This window comes from Embiotoca jacksoni, unplaced genomic scaffold (assembly GCF_022577435.1).
Source record: "Embiotoca jacksoni isolate LCO1_2020_lvr unplaced genomic scaffold, fEmbJac1.0.p SCAF_2, whole genome shotgun sequence".
Lineage (NCBI taxonomy): Eukaryota > Metazoa > Chordata > Actinopteri > Embiotocidae > Embiotoca > Embiotoca jacksoni.
In genome coordinates this window covers 3,266,010-3,287,558 of record NW_027185340.1, presented here as the reverse complement: position 1 = coordinate 3,287,558, position 21,549 = coordinate 3,266,010, and the positions used below count along the sequence as shown (strand labels likewise).

At 44.2% G+C, this 21,549-nt stretch overlaps 1 protein-coding gene across 1 annotated transcript in view; it reads right to left on the bottom strand.

Moving 5' to 3' along the window:
* igsf3 (immunoglobulin superfamily, member 3) overlaps positions 1 to 21,549 on the bottom strand; it is a 66,557-nt gene that overhangs the window by 10,059 nt on the left and 34,949 nt on the right. Inside the window, exons 3-6 of the mRNA XM_069153972.1 lie at positions 17,534 to 17,953; positions 13,689 to 14,075; positions 10,524 to 10,931; positions 7,551 to 7,976 (exon numbers count right to left, since the gene is read on the bottom strand). Of these exons, the coding sequence (XP_069010073.1) occupies positions 7,551 to 7,976; positions 10,524 to 10,931; positions 13,689 to 14,075; positions 17,534 to 17,953 (1,641 nt within the window). The remainder of the gene's footprint in view (positions 1 to 7,550; positions 7,977 to 10,523; positions 10,932 to 13,688; positions 14,076 to 17,533; positions 17,954 to 21,549) is intronic.

Genomic DNA, 21,549 nt, shown 5'->3' with positions numbered 1-21,549 from the left:
GTGTGTGGTATCGATGAGGGAAGCTTCATTATGTTTGTGGGAAGACGACCAGCGTGAGGAGCCAGTGTAAACAAGGCTGCTCATCATGTACAGTATGTGTACGTAGCAAGAGTAGTCCTGTGTTCTTGTGCATCAGCAAAGCTGTCAATACCATTTTTAAAGTGTTATCACACGTTCTTTGCTGCAGTGTTTCCTTAATAAGCCTCAAGGGTTCATCCACAAAGTAAAACTAAGCTGTAATTGGAAACACTTCTCACAACTTCGCATTAGTTTGTGTGCCAGTGAAGTTGTCATCTGAGTATGAATGAAAATGCAAAACATTTTATATGCACTAGCCCTTAATTTGTCTTCTTTCAACTCATAAAAATAAAATCATAATTTTCTAACCTTGAGCCTGCCTCTGTGGTTTCCAGGGCAACCCTGTCTCTAAGATCAACGTGATGTGGCTATGATACGTTTAAGGCCGTCACTAATCCTCAAGAAAGACAAGACTCACTTAATCAAGGTGAGTGCCTTTTGTTTACATCAGCAGGCATGGATAAATTAAATCAAACCAAAAGGCTAATTCTCCCTCTGCTAAACACCTTGAACACGTAGTATTGGGTGAAATGGAGATGTAATGAGAGACAGAGTCTTACCCCACAACTGTCTCGGCTCCACTGGAAGCACTTGAGTTTCAGCAGTTTGCTGGGCATGTACCGCCATTACAGTGCACTCAAACACGCACACATCCACACAGTACAGTTACTAATTGGCTCATTGAACCCTTGTCTCACCTCCTTTTCCATGTGTGCCTAATTTGTCTGGTTTAATAGCTGCAGGAAACTGCTGAGTTGAGACAAAGCTGTCTTTATTCCTTTTATTTATCAGTGGCTGTAAGTACACAAAAGCTACAAACAGCAGCCCAGTTCTGATACAAAGGAAACACAGCAAAGTGCACCGCAAACCCCAAAAGCAGCACCGCACAGTAGTTGTTTACGAAGCAGAGCAGATGGAAACAAGTTTGATTCCAGGGGGAGGAGAAGTGAACAGCTAAGGATGCCACTGTGGCACATCAGAGCACACTAACCACCGCTCACGCTCACACACACACACACACACACACACACACACACACACACACACACACACACACACACACACACACACGTGTGACACAATCTCAAGATAACTTCAAAGAGCTACAAAACTGCCGGGCCAAGTGTTCAGAGGAAGAGAATAAAACTGGAGATGGTCAATCACAGAACAATATCCTTTATTCTTTGTATAGGGAGGAAACTCAATTCATTTTTCATTTCTGTTTTGTGCTGCGGCTCCAGGTGAAGTCTTTTAATACAGGTCAGGCTCCAGGGTTGAAACGTCTGACTCAAGCCTCTCGTCCTCATAACAGTCTTTGTTTTGATCAATCATGTCATACTCTGGTATTACCGTGATCGATGTCACTCCTGTCTAATCACCTGATGTTTAAATGAATATTCAGCACAGTAACCTGTGGCGTCATTAATATTAATGACACCTAAATGAAGTGCGAACACCAGAGGTGCAGGTGGGGTCTCAGCCTAACATTTTTGTGCTTTTAAACCAATCCGCTGAGCCACAGATGTAATTCATCCACTTAAAATGAGGACAAAGCAGGCAAGAGTCAGAGAGGGAGACACAGACATTAAAAGGATGAATACAAGAAAAAAGGCGGATGCAGAGAGAGGGTTGGGATTTTTTTTTTTCAAAGTAGACGGGATGAGAAAAAATAAATGAGAAAGTTAAGGGATATATCACCGAACTGAACAGATATTCACAAGACGAATGAGAGCAAGTATGCAGAGGGAGGGAGAGAGCCTGAAGAAGATGAGAGAGATGTAAAAGACAGAAAGTGAGAACATGCTCCTGGGGGGATTTTGGAAAGCAGCAGGCAGTCTCTCCAGCTGTACTCCAATGGACTTATAGTCTTAATGGCTGCCTGCTCCGCCTTTTGCATTAGCGTTAGCACAGCCCTGGGCTTATCCGCAGCCAGGACACCAAGCATGTCAGGACTGAGGGCTTTAGCCGCACCCTGATCCCCTCCAGGACAGCTCACTTTGGCCCGCTGCTACTTGCCAGCCTCTGCCACTTTACACACAAACACACTTGACAAAATGCTGCACTCTGTCACAAGGGGCATGGATCAGACCGGGCCGTTAGTCAGAAGCGATGAAGGATGGGGTTCCCCCAACTAAAAAAGTATTTCCACTGCTGAACTGGGAGCCTAATTTCTATACTAATGACTGTGATGTATCCATGATCCCATTGTGTCAGAGGGATATTACCACTTGTCATTTCTTCCCTGAAACTTCCCCCTCTGTGTCATTAACACTGGGCTAATTATGGGGATCTGCGCATGTAATGGCAGCCTTGGACACACCCATACAGAGACCACACACACACTAAAACCTTGCCCCATATCTTCTCTACTCTCTATCATTGGTACAAACACACTGACAAACTGACTGCACTTTCCTTATTCCTGCCTGCCTGTCTGAAAGACTGACTGTTCGATGGAGGGTAGACAGTGGGAACATACATGCAGAAGATGTGGGAGAGACAAAGGGTCAGGGAAGGTGAACTCTGGGAGATTAATGAGCCAAAGGAAGCTGACACGGAGAGGAGAGCATAAAGACATATCAGATTGAGCCATGCGTCTGCAGGCCGTATGTGCATGTGTGTGTGAAAGGGCTCTGCCAATAAGCATAAAACACATTATGCTTATTAAACCACAGAGAACAGTGGCCATTCAGTTAGTACAGGCTGGGAAAGGGTGAGTGTGTATGAGCGCATATATAGAAGGCAGCACTGCCGAGCCCTTCCTGCTTGCGCCTACTATTAGCCACTGATTTACATGGGGAGCAGCGGGCACTGTATCCAGCTCTGAGTTATGACTTCAATTACAGCAGCAGTAGGACACACAAGCGCACGTGCACACACACACACACACACACACACACACACACACACACACACACACACACACACACACACACACACACACACACACACACACACACACACACACACACACACACACACAGGTGCTTAAGAGAGATGGAGAGACACAACACAGAGAATCTCATTGTTTCTGCAGATTGGGCCGAACAAGGAAATGAGCCCAAGATTGGATTGAGTTTGACAGAAGAATGTGCCCGTGTGAGCGCACAAGAGCGAGTGTGAGGGTTTCCTCCTATGAAGGGGGAGACATGTAGGGGTGGAACCTGACCTTGAATGTCTGAAACAGACGTGATTAATCAAAAACCTTTTATGAAATTATTTTCTGTGTCAGTGCACCCCTCAGAGCGTGTGCAACAGACAGACGGACTGCGAGCGCACTCTTATTATTTGCATATGCAGAGTACAAACTGTATAAAGGTGGTGTGCTGTAGAAAAACATCCCACTTCCTTAAGCCTCATACACACAGTTCTGCCTCAGGTGAGCTTGTGGCAATCCTAAACTACATCCACTACAGCCAAAAAGAGGGCATGTAGAAGATCTACAACCCTGTCAATAACAATAACAATAACTGTGATAAAGCCACAATTGTGTGCAAACAAGTACAGTGGCCATATCCTTATTATTCATGAAATACTGACAATGGTAAGAAAGATATTTGAAGAAAAACGTGAAGATAATGGAGAGAATTATGAGGAGGAGGGAAGTAGGGAATTATAAAATATTGAAAAATCACAAGAGTGAGAAAGAAGCTGGGGGCGTGTGTGGAGGGAAACATGCAGCTAAGTGAGAGTGAAGGGGAAAAAAGACATTAGAGACTTATGGGGAGAGTGAGGACAAAATACAGAAAGACAGAGATGGAGCAGCAGCAAGAGAAGAGGACAAGAGGGTGATAGGCTGGGCCTTAATGAAGATAGACAGCTCCTATACATGCCTCGATAAGCAGGAATGTGCAATCACTGCAGTAATGCCAGCACCATCAATGAAAGCAGGGTGGCAACAGCGTCAGTGGCATGAAAGGAGAGCACATGCAGCATCTGCCGGTGCCGGCCCAAATTAAATGGGAAGACACCCTCAACTATCACTGAGAGTGTACCAGGCAAGGACAAGATAGTAGGAGGAACATATCCTCTAACTCAAAGCGCAACCACGAGAGCAAAACAAGAGAGGAGGAAAGAAATAAGTTAAAAAAAAAAAAAAAAAAAAAAAAAGACACCCTGCATACTGATGTTTGATCATGTGAGTGAAAGGTAGCCAGGCAAGCGTAGGTGTGTGAGGAGAGATGAGAAACTCTAAGTGGGACAATTCCCCCCCCCCCCTCCCATCATTCTAACTCCGCCAATAACCAGGTGGTCTTAATATCCCACTCTTCATGCCAGACACACGCACACTAATGTGCACATGCACACACTCAAATGATGAGAAAAATGTATTGATCTCCCAAAATCATCATTAATCTAAACTCTGGCTCCATTAGGGGAGATTCGGCATAATTAGTTTTGCGTGTTTTAAGTGCATGTGTTTATGTGTGTGTGTGTGTAGTTTGAGTTATGAGTAGATAATATTAGATTGTCTTGTGGAGACTGAGGCTTCCCTGGTGATCTGCCATGCTGAACATGTGTTTGCCGTTATTGCATTTCAGAAAGAGACAAAGAGAAAACTCAATCAGGTGAAATTTAATATCACTGCCACTGTACGTGAAGCTGTATACCGTGTATTTATGCTCTTCTTTTTGTGTTTGTGGATATCCCTTGCTGCGAGGGTTAATATTGAATCATGTTCCGTCGTGAGATAATTACACTTTTGCTCTGGGAGGTAACCCTCTCAGTGTGTATACACACACACTGCATGTTTGTGTAGGATGATGATGTTTGTGCTCCTGTGTGTTCAATGGTTTTCTGCTTCTGGCCCATGGTGGATGACTCAAGCCCAACTGCTGTACAGTGTTGCCCTCTGAGTGAACATAAAATCATTACATGTGCGTGTGCAGATATGGTGGTGAACTCTCCTGATATGACCCACGGGACTTGGACACGGGCAGCATGCTGCTAATGCAATCTGGAGAAGGAAGTAGGCCTGGGCGGGGCCACAGGCACTGCACTGGTTTGACCAAACACTACAATGACCGGACGACTGCTTCTGTGAGTGGGTTTTGGTCCAGCTTTTATCTTCATCCAACATTTCTCTCCTGCTTATTTAAGATGCATTGATGTTGGATCAAGAGCTCTATCTCTGATGTTGGTTTTCACTCCCCGCTTTTGAAGTTTCACAATAATTTATTGAGGAGTGTCACTCTGAATTTGCAAACCTTATCTTAGGCACACATATGAATATAGATCTTTATTCTGAAGACAAGATGATGGTGCATTAGATCATCAGAGCCTTAGCGCCTTGAAGGAGTTCAACTTGTGTTTCCGGGTGTCACGGGTGAGTTAGGCTCCTGTACATATGCATAGCAAGCATATGAAAGCTCTCAGCAGCACATCACATGGGGCCGGGGCATTCATGCAGTAAGTTTGACATGCACACAAGTATGTATTTGCACACGTAACGCTGGTGAGGTAGCTCGTACATATTAAGCAAGTACCTCTAGAAGCTTGATTTAAAGTCTCTCAATTATGCATCTGGTCAGATTTTGTGTTTGCTCACACCTCATTACACACACTCTCCTTTATCCCACTTCTTTGAGATAGGAAGTGAAAATGCCAGCCGCTCATTTAGCCAGGAGTGGTTAACATTTAGGAAAACAGTGAGGAAATAGCAGATGGGGAGGAGAGGCGTGATGCACAGAGAGACGTCCTACATTCTGACAAATGAATCATCGGTCTAAATGAAGGTCTGACTACACAACCAAAAAAAAAAAAGAGAACAGGGGGAGAAAAAAAAAGACATAGGAGGCAGAAAAGACAAACACAGCATGACCGGGACTGAGCCGGGCCTCGGCAACCAATGAGATAAAGGAATTACTCACTCTCCCTCCCCTGAGAGATAGTGCCCTTACACACAGAATGATCACACTGTTACAGTTACTGATTGGATTTTAGTCGGCAACTGCTCACATCGCCACGGTTACTGATGGCATTACCAAGGTAACTGATCACTTTGTCATGGAGACAGACACTGCTAGAGAAGAGAGTGAAAGGAGGACCCAGTCAACAACAAAATGTTTGCGTGTGTGTGTGTGTCTGTCCTAAAGGTTTTTCTGGTTAAGGATAAACAAAGTAAACTGCACATCAGGGGAAGGTAAATGAGCATTCAGGATGATAGGTCGATTTTCAAATGACTCCTGAAGGGCCCGGGGAGGCTGTGTGCTCTGCGTGAACGGTTAAGGTCAGAGCACAGTCACTCAAGCAAGTAAGCCACTGTCTCTGCACGGTGGTGCTGCTAGATGTGCGTGTGTGAGTCTGTTTACATCTGTTTGCTATCGTGTGTGTGTGTATCTGAATCAATAGCAGCGAAGAATGAGAGACTATCTATGGTGTACATGTGGCCACATTCCACTGGCTCACTTTAAAAGAGGTATTGATCATCACACTCTGCCTCTGAACTCAATACAGCATCTTACTCATCCTAACCCGAACACGACGAGGACAGTGGGCGCACATTGCTCACACTCACAAATATAACATTGCAGACCAACACTTGGCATTTCAGAAGTTGTTCAGTGATTGCTGATATTATTACAAGTTGAAAACCTACCTCTCCTCCCACCCACACACACTCACTCATATTCCTCATGCTAAATTCAACAAATCTGAACTCCATTGGTACTGAAGGTACCACAATGCTGCTTCAAAACCTATAAAATTTTTATTTTTATCAGCGGGATGTGTATTTGCCTGAGGTGCATTCACCTGAATAAATGAAGTATCATACTGTTGGGGCACAGCAGACTCGGCTAAATTGGGCCAATGTGAGGTTGGGCTTCTGTGTGTGTTTTGTTTGTGTTCTTCCACTAATTGGGTTGTGTCTGAATGGGGTTTTTTTTGTGTGTGTGTGTGTGTGTGTGTGTGTGTGTGTGTGTGTGTGTGTGTGTGTCTGTAAATGAAGCACCGAGGGCCAATGAGAGCGGTGTAGACAGTTTAATGCCTCCACTGAGGAAAAAGGTTCAAGGACAGATCGCCCACTCGCTTTATAACGCTTTCTCACTCTCTCTGTCTCCATCCTTTGCTTGCCTCTCTTCTACCTCTTTCACTTAGTTTTCTCTTCCTATGGGATATTTAGCAATCCATTCACTGCGCTCCATTAGGAGACTGCACCCTGCCTTGCACACACACAAAGACAGACACACACACACACACACACACAAACAGGTCCGCAGACGCTCCAATTAGTGCTAAACCAGAGACTAAGAGCAATTAGAGCTGGCAGAAATCCTCTAAGCTCTGGTGAATTTGCCCTATGCGCACGTGTGTACGTGTGTGTGTGTGTGTGTGTGTGTGTGTGTGTGTGTGTGTGTGTGTGTGTGTGTGTGTGTGTGTGTCTGAATCTGTGTTTATCTGTGTTTGTGTGCCGGTCTGTGTCTGTTCCAATTAGGCATGCGTCCGCCTGGCAAGCAGCCATGCAGTTTTACCTGGCTGTAGGACACTGATGCCAAGCAGGTTGGAAGTGCGGTTGGCCACTCTGCTCCAGCTGTTGTCGTAGTTCCTCCTCCACAGGACAGCAGTGCACTGGTACTTGCCCGCCTCGCGACGCCCTGCCCGGGTCACTGACAGCCGGAAGTTTGTGTTGGAGTGGGAGCGGTCCACCGTGGTGCGGGTACCCAACCCAAGCAACTGCTCCCCCCACTGCAGAGTGCCTTCGCGGGTGAAAGTCACCAGGTCTTTGAACTCTCCCTCATCCTCGTCGTCAGCTTCTGTGCCGGCTGGCATGAAGCGCCAGGTGACAGAAGTAGGGACACGAGGATTATGACGGGGCTTGACCAGGCACAGGAGGTCAAAGGAGTCTCCAAAGGTTATAGATGGCGTCCGCGATGAGGCTGACACCATGAAGGAGGACTCTAGATGATGGGAGAAACAGATGGGAAAGGAAGTTAGGATTTTATTTGACTACAGATAAACTTTTCAATCATGTAATAGCACAACACTAGCTTGGTTGTGATTGAATTTATTCTCTATACGTTTGAAGCTCCGCAAATTATGTGGGGATTCTGAATCTTTCCGTGGAAGTAACTTACCTTTTAAGCACAGCTACAAAGAGGAACAAAGCCCCCTGCTGGAACTCATACTGACAGTATTTACTTCAAGTGCATTGATCTATAGGTAAAGCAGTTCTGAATCTCCACAAGTATTTCCCTTCAACATTGTGGCCTTAGAGAGCTATGTGTATGTAAGTTTGTGTGCTTGACAGCGAGAGTGCGCCTCAAAATTAATGGGTGATGCAACAAAGAAAACCCAGGGGACAGATTTTCTCTAAGCACCGATGTTCGATCTACGCCCAACTCCTTGCCAAGTCTAAACTATCCTCATTAAGCTAAAAACATTCACCCAACTCTATATATTACTGCCAAGATACACCTACACTGGAAAGCAAAAGAAACAAGAGAGGGAGAGAGACTAGATAAAGAAAAATCCCATTTTTCCATGGCTCATAAAAACTTGGCCCTGCTGCGCCTATTTCAGGGCATTTCAGTGAATGAGAATGATTGAGCGTGAATATGAATGAGATGGTCATACACAGATAAAATAAAGTGGCAGGTGGAATAGAGACATGTTGATGAGCTTTGATTTTTGCCAGATCGTATCATTCATTTCCTTGAGACTTTGCAGATTGTCCATTATGTTCTTGTCAACAGCCCCGTTGTTTTCTCTCCGTCCCTCACCCTCTCTCGTCCTCAGACAGCCATCATCTGCGGTGTCCTTCAGGGTGTGTAATCAATGGCTTGCTGTCCAGACTTGGCTTCTGCTGGGACAGCCGCCTGGGGCCATAATTCTCCAACAGACAATAACTCTCCCTTCTCGCTCTATCTCTCATCTCCCGGCACCCCTCCTCAATCCATCCATTTCCCACAGTGACTGCCTGCCTCTGTGACAGAAAGACGATATCACGCCAATCTTTTTTTCCTCGTACAACTCTGTGTTCGTGTTTCTGTGAATAAACTTGAATGCGTTTGTTTTGTTAAGTTCGTGTGGTGGTTGTTTGGAAGATTGTGCCTCTGGGTATCTACTACATGTAGGCTCTCACTCATACATATTTGCCACCCCTGAAACACTAAGTGCCCCTTTATCCAATCAGCTGGAAAGAAGACTCTCCACTGGGAACCTTTGTCTTCACCGTGGCAACAAATACTCAGAGGGCCTCCCTCTCCCATTTCCCTCTGGGTCTGGTCAATAAGCAAAGGGAGTCTATAAAGGAGGGAGCTCCAGACTAAATAAAGGTAGAGTGGCCATATATAATATGCTGAACTACAGCCTCTACACTGGTTCACTCAGAGGACAGGTCAATGTGAAATACAATCTGAGCTGGGAGAGAAAGTGGAGCACAAGTTTTTTTCCTCTTTCTTTTATAATTTATTAAAAAAAAAGCAAGGACCAAAGTAGCAAGAACTGTTGAAAAGAAAAAAAGCTGGAATAAAAACAAGTGCTCTACTTGCATGTCAGGCTTAGGTCCAATAAAACTGCAGTTGCAAGCTAAAGTGAGAAAAATGAGGGCCAAAACAAATCTGAGATGAAGTAAAACACACACATTGACCGTCACACAACAGTGCACATTTAGAAAATCCTTTGATCAACAAGCATGGAGGAGAAGAAGAGGCGATGTCAAGGAGTGTAACTGAAGAAGGATGAGTAGCTTTGTACTTCTTTTCCCTTATTTGCATTATGTGTCCCTTGTTCCTCAAACTAATGTTTCTGTTGTTGCCCGGACTTAACAAATGCCCACTTAAAAACTGACATCTCTTCTCTGCAGCACCTCTGCGTGCTGCTGCATGAAGCTAATCCGCTAGTTGTGTGTGTGTGTGTGTGTGTGTGTGTGTGTGTGTGTGTGTGTGTGTGTGTGTGTGTGTGTGTGTGTGTGTGTGTGTGTGTGCATGCGTTGCACCCAGTGCTCCTGGCCTGCCAGCTCCTCAGTGCTCCGCTCCAGTGGCTTCCTCAGCCTGTACCGAGGATGTTCAGCTTAACTTAGCAATGACAGAGGAGACCCACAGACTGTGAAACACATTGCCACTGCATTTCCATTCTAATAATTCTGGCTAATCCATATGGGTGTGTGTGTGACTGTGTGTGGGTCTATCATGGGTGTCATGGAGGCATTGCTCTTGACATGAGGCAGGTGGTGTTAGAGTGTATGTGTGTCATTATAGCTCTTTCCCTTGAGCGATGCATGAATAAATCATTGTATTTCTACTATGTGGACTGCATGTTTTGTTTTTTTCTGAGCCGTTCATCAATCTTTAGCTAATCACAAACCATATGCCTCTCTCTGATTCTGTGTTCATCTGCGCAAACACGCCGTACTTGTCAGAACGTTTACACGCCTTACTGACTTGAAGATATTAGAATACAGATTATATTCGGGGCAAAGACACATTAGGATTCAAATAACTTACCAACAGTCTTGACGGTGACCGTTTTGGTGGCTGACTTTTCTCCAATCTTCTCCCAGTTCAGCTCTGGTTCAGTTCCAGTCTGAAACCACTCGGTGGCCATGCAGCGGTACTGGCCCTCATCCCCAGGTAAGGCATTGTACAAGGACAGAGAGACCGTGTCGGCTCGCAACTTCTCCACACGTATCTCCCCATAACTGGAGCGCTCTCTGTAGGTGGGGCTGTGCCATACGGTGCCCTCCCGATCCACGGAAGCCACTTCCTGGATCAGTCCGGTTGCTTGCTTGTCCAGCCACTGCCAGACAATAGACAGGGGCCCCGTAGTGGAGTAGACTGAGCAGGTCAACTGGATGACGTCGCCCTCCAGGACCTCCGAGGAGTTACTCGACAGCGACACTGTGATGTTGCTCTCTGAGTGGGAAGAGGAAACACAGAAATATATAAAGTTGAAGTACAACAAAATAGTATACTTGTAAAATATTTTACTGTATAAAATGTTGTAAAAACAAGGCTAAATCCTTTATCATTTGCATGGCTAAAGTATTACTATATTTGCATGTTGACTATGGTCATTAAAATATTTCTCAGTTCAGTAGATTCAGAAAGCATTCAGATCCCTTTTACTTTTTCAGTTAGTTTTAAGTGAACAATTTTAGAAATGTTTGTAAGTTTATTAAATCAAAATCTCTAATTTGCTAAATTATTCAATAATTCTATGGAAAAAAAGAAGGAAAAAAAATGAAGGCGTCTGGATACTTTCTGAACCCACTGAAGGTGTAGTTGATACAGATGTCAGTACGCAGAAAGGCAGGTGGAGAAGAAGCTCGAAAAAAGTTCTCAAAAATTGAACTCCTTTTCACACCGAAGCCCAGAGACAACAAGAATCAGGCTGTCTGTGTCAAAATATTCAGTGAGTAGAGGAGGCCAGGGGCAATAAAAACAAATTGCATGGAGCCTCTTCCCGGGAGTTTAACACAGTCCTGGACAAGTGCTGTGCATGTGTGTTTGCATTTTGTGGGTGTGTGTGGAAGTACGTGTTTGAGAGTAAGATCATGCAGTTCTGTAACTGGCCTCGGGCCCATCAGTGACAGCTAGAGTAGAGACATTGGTGAATTTGTGTGTGTGGGTTGAGATTCTCATTGCGAATCCTGTGAGTCCACATACACAGGAAAGAAGGCTCAGATCACGGGGCTCAGTGGCACTTCAGAAGAGAAGGATAAAAGTCTTCACTGGCTCTTCTGCTCTGTTTTCCTTCTTTATCGTGACTCACATCACTTCAACTTCCATCCAACATCATGGAGCTCTGGTTGACCTATAAGCTCTCTTCCCCCTGTGGGGTCAGTGATTCTGTCTCTGAGGGGGTGTGGCTTAAGATTTCACTTTTTTTTTTTCTCCCTTCCCCTCAGGCCAAGCTCTGCTGCTTCCCTCTCAGCTCGCTCGTCCTCCTAATAAGCACGAGCCCTCTGTGAATATGGAATAAACTCGCTTCTTATTTCTATCACACTCAAATGAACAAAGGGGGAAAAAAAACTTCATCCTTTTACTTTCTTTTGTCTTTAACTAAGAGTTTCAGAGCTTTTTCTAGAGCCAAGAACATATTTTATTCTGACTCTTTTTTACACCAAGACATGAGGAGATGATTTTTAGACAGTTATACCTGTAGATATATCTGCCTTCCATTAAAAGTGTCTAACTCCAGGACAACTTTATCTAACTTACCCATTTAAACTTTATTTCTTTTTCGTATTTTCACATTTCTCCACCAGTTGACTCTGTATTTTGTTGAACAGAATGCACACTCACTCCATTACAGTGCCCCCCCCTCCTCTTTTCCCCTTCTAACTTTGCACTTGTCCTTTCTATCTGATTCACTTTGGCAAGTAAGGTCTCACCCTCTTTCTCATTGCAAAGGTAAACTCATCCATCAACATTCATTTGTCAGATGTGTTTACCCCGGTTTTTCCTTTGCTGTCACCTCTGCCTGGCTCTCTGACTCATCAACTCTAACCTATGTCACAACCTATTACTAACTCCAGCCCAATTCTCCCCAATTAGTGTGATGAACCACATCTTGAAATTGTGTGCGTGTGTTTGAGAGAGAAAGCGGGCACGAAGGGAAAATTTGTGCATGAAACACCGGCTTCCTGACCACTACTGCTGTGCTTTGTGGAACTTCTCCCCCAATAACCATGGCTATTATCTTGTGTAAACCCTATAAACATCCTTTATAGGGCATTAAGGTCTTTTGTTGGAAAAACAAAACCTTGCATACAGAGATATTCCCTGGAGACTGCTGCAGGCTGTGAGCCATTGTTTTGGGCTGATTTAGCAGGGGGTGCAGAGCAGTCGGAATAAGGTAACATTGGCTGCTTGAGAGGAGATACCACACTGTAGTTATTATGGTTTATTATGCTGGTAGCAGCTGGCTCTATACACTAGTCCAGTCCTAAGAGACACTGAAGTAAAGAGAGAGGAGAGAAATGCAGCATATGACCCAAACTCTATGAGTGAGAGGTGGAAAGTCTCAGTGACAGATGAGAGAATTGAGAGCTAAATTGAACTGTATATTTCTATCAATCAACTGCGACCCTGTCACAGCCCCGATGGCCAGCCCTGCTTAAACCAGATGAAGAGGTCTGCCCCAGCAGAACACATTAATTTAGCCTGGGGAACCACTTACAGGGCCCCGAAGAGATGGTGCTTTTCTGTGCTTCTTTTCTTTCTCCACACTTTCATTTCATGGCTGTTAGCTCAGCGTCCTTCAGCCTGGACTCTTCTGCCTCCATTATCCTACTATAGTGTTACCCACCCACCTCCCCCAACCAACCACCCACCCAGCCAAGGAAATGGGAAGGACCATAATGCTGCATTACCCATCCTTAGCAATCCACTCAAACAGAAAATACATTAAGAAGAGTAGCGTTATCCTCTCCACTCTTACTTACAGCTAACAATAGAGGCTGCACAGCTATCTGTTACGGGCAATACTTGGTGGGACAGAGGGGGAGGAACACAGAGAGAAAGGCTGGAGAGAAACACAGCATGATATTGCATATGGCTTGTATGAAGATAAAACTGCATTCATGAAAAGGTCATCATTCTTAGTTTAAGTGACAACTAAGGACAGAACAACGGAGCCAGTGGCCTTGTGTATGGATTATTACTCACTGAGCGGCTGGACTGTGATCTGGACATTGCGGGACCTCTTGCTGCGGTCGATGAAGTCTCCCGTGGGTGTCTTCTCCCGCTCCGTCACGCGGCAGATATATTTCCCAGCATCTTCGGGGCGTAAGTGCTGCAGCTTCAGCAGGTGCACGTTGGCACTCTCTTTCCGCACCGTGATGTGACCGGCTGCCTCGCGGGCGATGTAATCGGGGCCCAGGACAGGCACGGCACTGGGGCCCACCACGGCCACCGGTGAGCTGCTGAAGACCCATGACACCGAGAAGAAACGCTCGGGGACATTCTGCGCCTCAATGGTGCAGCGAAGCTCCAGCGGCTCACCGGCCGTGAAGGACCGTCGCTCCGTGCTCACCTGGATGCTGAAGTCCCGGTCTGAGCGAAAGGAAAACAGAAGAAACATCAGGGTTAAACAGAAGATTTTCACCAAACACCAGAAAAAGTACAAAACTTTTCATGTGCCACTAGATCTCAAATCAAGCCATTAATAAGGAAAGAGTCTTAAAGAAGGTTTTTACATTTCCAAAAAGGTCTACAATTGAAATGCATAACACTGCTGCATTTTCTTAATATCCAGTTAGGTATGCTGAACCTGCATGCATGGGTACATCAAAATAGCATCAGTTAGTGTCGAAGAGAGAGAGAGAGGTTGAGGTCACAGCACACCACTCCAGTAAAACTGTGATCTTTCAGACAGCTCTGCTCTCTCTCCCCCCTTGGTTTCACCTCTGCAATAAAAAAAAAACCCATCTAATTAAAATTCTGTTCAAGCTGTCTGAATCACAGTCACGCGCTCTCTCCTCCTCCTGCAAAGTCTAAGACAACAGATAGAGTAAACACTGCTAGTGCTAGCCTTCCACTTCACTAAATTATACTTGTTGTCTGTGCATGCACTGCTTTACTTGCATATGCATGTGTATGTGTATGTGTGTGTGTGTGTGTGTGTGTGTGTGTGTGTGTGTGTGTGTGTGTGTGTGTGTGTACAGTATGCAGCTGTGTGTCCACTTGTATTTGTTTTATTAATTTCCAGATGATTTACGCAGCTTTACCAGACACAGCTGCTTTGCATCCCAGTGAGGTGGTAGCTCCAAGCTGTAATTATAAAGACTTTAAAGGGGATTCCTGAGAAACACAGTCATGTGGAAAAGTTCAAACCTTGCCCCTGGTATAGAGCTCATTATCAAAGCGAGCACTATGATGGGTGAGAAGGGGATGTTGTTTACACCTACACAAATACATACACACACATACTTAAAATAACACACATGCAAATACACTATATATATATGTGTGTGTGTGTGTGTGTGTGTGTGTGTGTGTGTGTGTGTGTGTGTGTGTGTGTGTGTGTGTGTGTAGGGGGGCGGGGTGTGTCTGGAGCCTATCCCAGCTAACATTGGGCTAATACAGACACATAAACATCCATTCATGCTTACATTCACACCTATTAGCCAATTTAGGATCACAAATTAACCTCACATGCATGTGGGAGGAAGCCAGAGCACCTTCAGAAAATTAAGGAGAACAATGCACAACTGACCAACAGGATAATGAGAGTAAGGATTATTTGCAGCAGTGGTGCACACAAAGTATGCATATGATGCAACAGGGGAGAAGGAAGCAGCCCACATATGCCAAAATTGGTTGCTGCAATGACAATAAGGCAGTAGGACAGAAGGACATTGTATTGTGACATCTGAATGTGATGAGTTGTGAAGGAAGTGGAGCACACTAAAAGTATTGTGGACTACTTAGGCCAAGTTTGGTCACAGCTCGGCATAGAGCTCTATTATTAAGAGCATTTTTACAAGAATAAATTATGGTATGGACCATTAGAAGATGGCTTTGTGCTGTACATCTTGGACGCAATTAGAAAAAAAAAAAAAAAAAAGGCAAGTATGAGAAGTAATTTTGAGGGAACAGAAAGACATGCAGTGATGACAAGTGGTTGCAGAAGATGAGAGGTGATGTGACAGCGCAGAACAAGGGAGGAGGTGAGAGGAAAGAGAAAGAAAGAACGATAAGGTGAAAACAGAGTGAAAGGTACATTAGGATTCTGTCTGTTGCTCCTCTCTCTGATGCTGGCTGTGGGTGATTAGCTAGTGATGGGGCTGTCTTGAGATCCACTCCATCTTTTATAATAGGAGCCTAATGGAGAAGTTGCTCCCTCTCCCCTTCTAAATGTCTCTCGCACGCTCTCTGTCGATTTTGCACTTTGATAGGTGGAACCTCAAATCCACCAGTTCAGCTTAAAGCTGCAAGTCGCACCCTCATCATGTAATAAGTACACACAAAAAAATCAAAATGAATTTACACATATGCTTAAGTTTGTGCACTTGCATTCACAGCCTCACACTGCGGCACAACTGCTTTATTCTCTTTGTCACGCAACAATACCTCCATCCATTATAGATTACAGGGAAGACAGAGAGTGACAGAGGGTATTGAGAGGGGATCTCTTCGTGCCTTTTGTCTGCTCCCTGAAGGAGCAGGAAGTCATCTGACAAACCTGCTTTACATCCAAGTTCCCACTCTCCGTCTCATCCACACAGCACTATCTGGGGCACCATCAATTCGCATTGGTCCAGAGCGGATCTGATGCTTAATGGAGAAAGGCAAAACGATTCTACTTTGAAGTGATTTACTGGTATGAGGCACTCGCCACTGCGTGCCTCCCTGGTAATTGAGCTAATGTCAAAGCAGTTTATCACCCATCTCCGTGGAAGCACACAAAGACATTCTTTATGTATGTGAAACACAGCACAGTGGATGTGTTGGGGTCGAGTCGGGCGAGAAGTACACGAGGAGTCGTGAAACTGCCTTTGTTTCTGGTCCTACTGGTCTCGCAATTGATGGTTTATTAGATCATTATCATGTGAAATGTATTTCTCAGTCATCCTCCCCAACACAGTCTTTGTTTCTCCCACACACTTCTATGATGCACCCCTTGTTACTTAATTCATCCCCCACTCCCCCCTTTCTTCTCCCTCCCTTAGCTTGTAACTTCCTTTCTCTCTTCCATTAGGGAATCTCTTCCTTCAGATTTGGCTTTGGCACTTAACCAGCACGGCTCCCACTAATGCACGACAACACAAACTAGACTGGTGTAACTATTGGCAAAAGGTGATTGAAAAACCCATTTTTGGCTTCTGAACCCAGGGCCACTTGTTGCCTGGGGAGGTTGTTTATGTGAAAGTCGCAGGTCTCCCGTGTCAAACACCCACACTATTTGGAGCTGGTTAAATGGATTCTTGGATTCTTGTAATGTTGCCCATTAAACAGACACAAATACAAAAGTGGGGAGTCTGTGGGGGTTTAGTTAAGCCCTTTTTAGTAAGCTAATGAGCTTAGTGTGAGATACTGATCAGCAATCAGAGGAACCCGGCCCACATACAGGCGTGTGTGCATGTCAAAAGGACAGCGGGGGATCTAGACCAATGTCTTCACCCTCTCTCTGTTTCCCACAGAATCTCTTCACTTTACAGTATGGTTGTGACTCAGGAGGTACAGGGCACAGGGTTGCAGAGTAATTACAGGGACGGGGGTTCGACTCCCGGCTTCTTGTGTCAGTGAGTCAATGAGTCAAAGTGTCCTTGTGCAAGACAATAAACCCCCAGTTGCTCCCCATGGGCACAGTCATGCATGGCAGCTCAATAACACACACACACACACACACACACACACACACACACACGCGCGCACACACACGCGCACACACGCGCACACACACACACACACTGCTGAATGAATGCTCATTGAAAGGCTAATTGTAAAGTGCTTTATCTGTTAAAGTAGAAAAGCGCTACATAAGTGCAGTCCATTTACCATTCACTCACCAGTGGGCTGAATACGGAGCTGAGTCTTGTCGCTCTGCTTGCGGGTCATGGCGAACCAGCTTTCGTCTGTGTCCTGAATCCACTCAGCAGCCTGGCAGTAGAGCAGTCCCTGGTCCACTGGCTGCAGCTTGTGAATGGTCAGCCTGTAGGATGTAGCGCTGGTTTTATCGAGCCTGAGGTCCCCCGCCGCCATCCTCTGTCGATACGGTCCCCCAGAGCGCAAAACAAAATCTCTCGACAGGGTGACCAACTCCTGAGGCGGGGCGGCTGCGTCCTCCGGGGACCTTAAGTACCAACCTACTGACAAGTGAGTGTGCTGCATCGTGGTCCGAGACACCTCGCAGGTGAGCTGTAGTGTGTCGCCCTCCACTTTGGACAAAGTCTGAGCTGGAGCTGTTACTGTCAGTGAGTCAGCGATGACTGCAAAAATAGACAGAAGAAGAAAAGAGAAAATTATCACTCTGAGTCAGAATATGTGGAGACTTTTATGTTAGAATTACTAATTTTAGAAAGGTGTTATCTCGTCTCTTACATAAAATATGAACCTTCTGCCTCACTAAAACATCTTGAAAATCATGGGTTGCTGTTGTTAAATGTGGAGTGCTCACCATGGGAAAGCTACATTTCTTTGGTTTATGGATGAGAAAGTAAATAGACATGCTGCTGATAGTGGTTAATAATCTGATTTACTCCCAGGAAAGAGTGTGAGAAAAAGGTGTTAATGCAACAAAGGTTTTATTCCGAGGTGACTGCCACCTATTTCCTCTTCCATACATGACTTTCATATGTCGCTGTGTGTTGATGTCATTTTCTCTATCTCACACAGCCAGAAGCCTCCAGAGACCCCTCAGGCACTTCTTTCAGACTGATTATATCACATATGGTTTGCTACAGCGATCGCAACACAATGTCATCTTACAGCAACACTTCATCTCACTAAAGTTTTCAAACAGTTTTTTGATCACACATACTAAAATATACAAATAACGAGTTAAAATTACTATAATAAATTCAGCACCGTCTTTCTAGCTACAATACGACCAAGAATAAAGGACAGAATTCAAGCCAGATGGTTGAAAACAGCAGAGATGAGAGACGGAGAGAGTCAGGTGCAAGGAAGCAAACGAGACATCAAGATGAGATAATTTCAGAAAGCAGGCTGGAAACACTCAGCACATTGACAGAAATAAACATGTATAGCTTTAAAAAGGAACTTGTATTCACAAAAGAGGTATTTTTGGATGTGGAGCAGGGCATCTCTGCATTTTCTGTATGTGTGTGTGTGTGTGTGTGTGTGTGTGTGTGTGTGTGTGTGTGTGTGTGTGTGTGTGTGTGTGTGTGTGTGTGTGTGTGTGTGTGTGTGTGTGTGTGTGTGTCTCTGTACAAGACGGAAAGAGAGAGACAACACTAGATTTAAGACTTCAAAACTTTGCATTAACCGAGAGGAATAAAGGTCAAAAGGTCGCAGATGTCGCACTACCAAAAATGTAAAGGACAACTAATTGAAGATATGCTCGGATAAAATTAATGTAGCAAATAAATGCAGACATAAGCTTCCCTTTATAGCCATGTGGTGACTGAGCATTTCTTAAAAAGCCAGAAAATTGAAGTGCATTGTGTGGGTTTATGCGAGTGGAGTGCTTTGTCAAGATGTTTGGCTATTGGGGCTCTTAAGGGATTGTCATTGTGCAGACTACAAATCAGCATGTTTGAGGCCTCTACTTTTCCCCCAGTCACTTGCAATGACTAATCATAAATGCAGAAAAAGATTTATCCCTGGCATAATCTGAAACGTATGCAAGGACATACTACATGCATACACACCAAACGTGTATTTGTGTGTGCGATCATGTTTCTATATGGAAAAACGTGGGTACAATTTTGAGATGGAGAGAACGGAGACACAGCCACCGCTAATGAAACTAACGGGGGAACAAAGGCAGAGAGATCAGAGAAAAAATATAGAGGCGGAGGAGAGAAGAGACTTGACATGTGGTTACTGGAGTTTAACAAGGCACTCAAAAGAAGAAACGACGATAAAACAAAAGCGGCAGGCAAAAAAGGTAAGTAATCAGATGGGTCAGACTCAGCGGCACTCTAATAAGATGCCTCATATTTGAAGATATACTGTATAAACTAAGTCTAAACAGGAATAAACAGTATTTTGCGGCATTTTTGAAAATACTGATAAGATGTGACTGAATATGACCTCTATTGCTCTTTTCAATTGCTCCGAGTGCTTGAAAAACTGGAGCAGCGAAGGATGCAAATGGTCTACCAGGGCAGCAATAAAACTATACTGCTCATATATTTGTTTGTTGGTTAGACAATAAAATGACTAACATGGGAATTTACCTGGGCTGGTGTTGGTGTTTTATCTTCAAAAGCTTTGTTTATACCAGTGAGCAATCGTTGGTCGAGTTGGAACTCCTGGGCGATAATTGTTCAATATAATCACTTTCTCTCTTTTAGTGGATTCCTTCTGTTTTTGATCTTGTGAAACTGTTGTTGAATTTGTGTTGTCAAAATGAATGATTCTAAATTATCAAATGAAAATGAACAAAATTTGCCAGTTCATTTATGCTTCATAGATATGAAGATGATCTGAAGTTCACTGCTTTGAACATCAGCTGGATAATTTGAAATGTTGCATATATTTGCAATGTTGTGATATAGAAAAAAAACAAATATCCTCATTAACTATTGCTATAAAAATGTTAACTATATTGCCAGAACCTTTGAGGCAGAGGAGAGTTACGCTTAGCCTAATATCGCTCTTGCACTCTCTGAAGACAATTGATTATTTTCATTAACACAACCATAACTTCTGCTTGTCAAGAACCTGCTGTTACTCCACTCAACAGTGAGTGAAGGGCAGCGTTGCGCAGATGTGGTGTCATCACAACAACACACCTACGCTACAACCTGCCATTGCCATAGCAACCCTTCCACATGACGCACAGGGCATTTGAGAACAGTCAGGAGTTACTATAACAACCGCACCCACCAACACCAACCCAATTCTGAAACCGACTCGCGTTCCCTCTATAGTCTCACCTACGGAGGGTAAAAACAGCAAACCGAATTCTTCATGTCCCTTGACCCACTTCTTATGGAGATATTTCAGATTTTGACTTCATCTCAAGTCCTCTGGGCCAATCAGATCTCTGCACACGGATAGATCAAGAGGACAGAACCAATCAGACGACACCAGCCAAGAGGGTCGGGCTGAGGTTGTAAACACAGCGAGATTTTCCAATAACCCTACTGACCTCAATCTGGGAAGGATTAAGAACAGCATGAGATAGCATTCTCTGGCACAAACACAAACTCATGTTTGTCACTTGTGGGGACATTGCACTCACAGTTTATCTCCTGTGTGCCCAATTACAACCCTTACAATAACCTTCATTGACAAATCTGGAGATGTTCTATGTTTTCATTGTCTTGAACAAATTCCAGAAAAAGACCAAATTCAACAATGAACTCCTCCAGCTCCTTAATACGGCTGAAACCTGGCCACTCCAGGGCAAATCAAATAGATTGTTGACTTTTTTGAAAAGAAGTATTTACTTTTTTTTATCTTAAAAACTGCACTAAAGCCCTCAGTTGTTGTCTAGAAAAGTATTCTAAGGAGTAAACACACCATTCAGCCACACATTTTCCCTGAGTAACATGTTTCTTCATTTCAATGAACAAAGGCACTGAAGTGACTTGAAGTCCTGCAGAGATAATGACTCACTACAGCTCACTATAGTGACAATAAGGACTTCATTATCTATCGGGCTACTATAAAATGAACTGTGGGTAAATTGGGGCTTTTAAAAAAAATAAAAAAAATAAAAAAGCATTTCTCCACTGGTCAGATTTAAGAATATTATACTGAGAAAATTCAGCAAGGACCGCAATAATGATAAAAGAAAATAAAGTAAGGAAAACAGTTTTTGGAGAAAAAAAATTACAAGAGCAGTAAATAATCCATAGAACAGGAAAATAAAATAAAATAAAAAATGGTT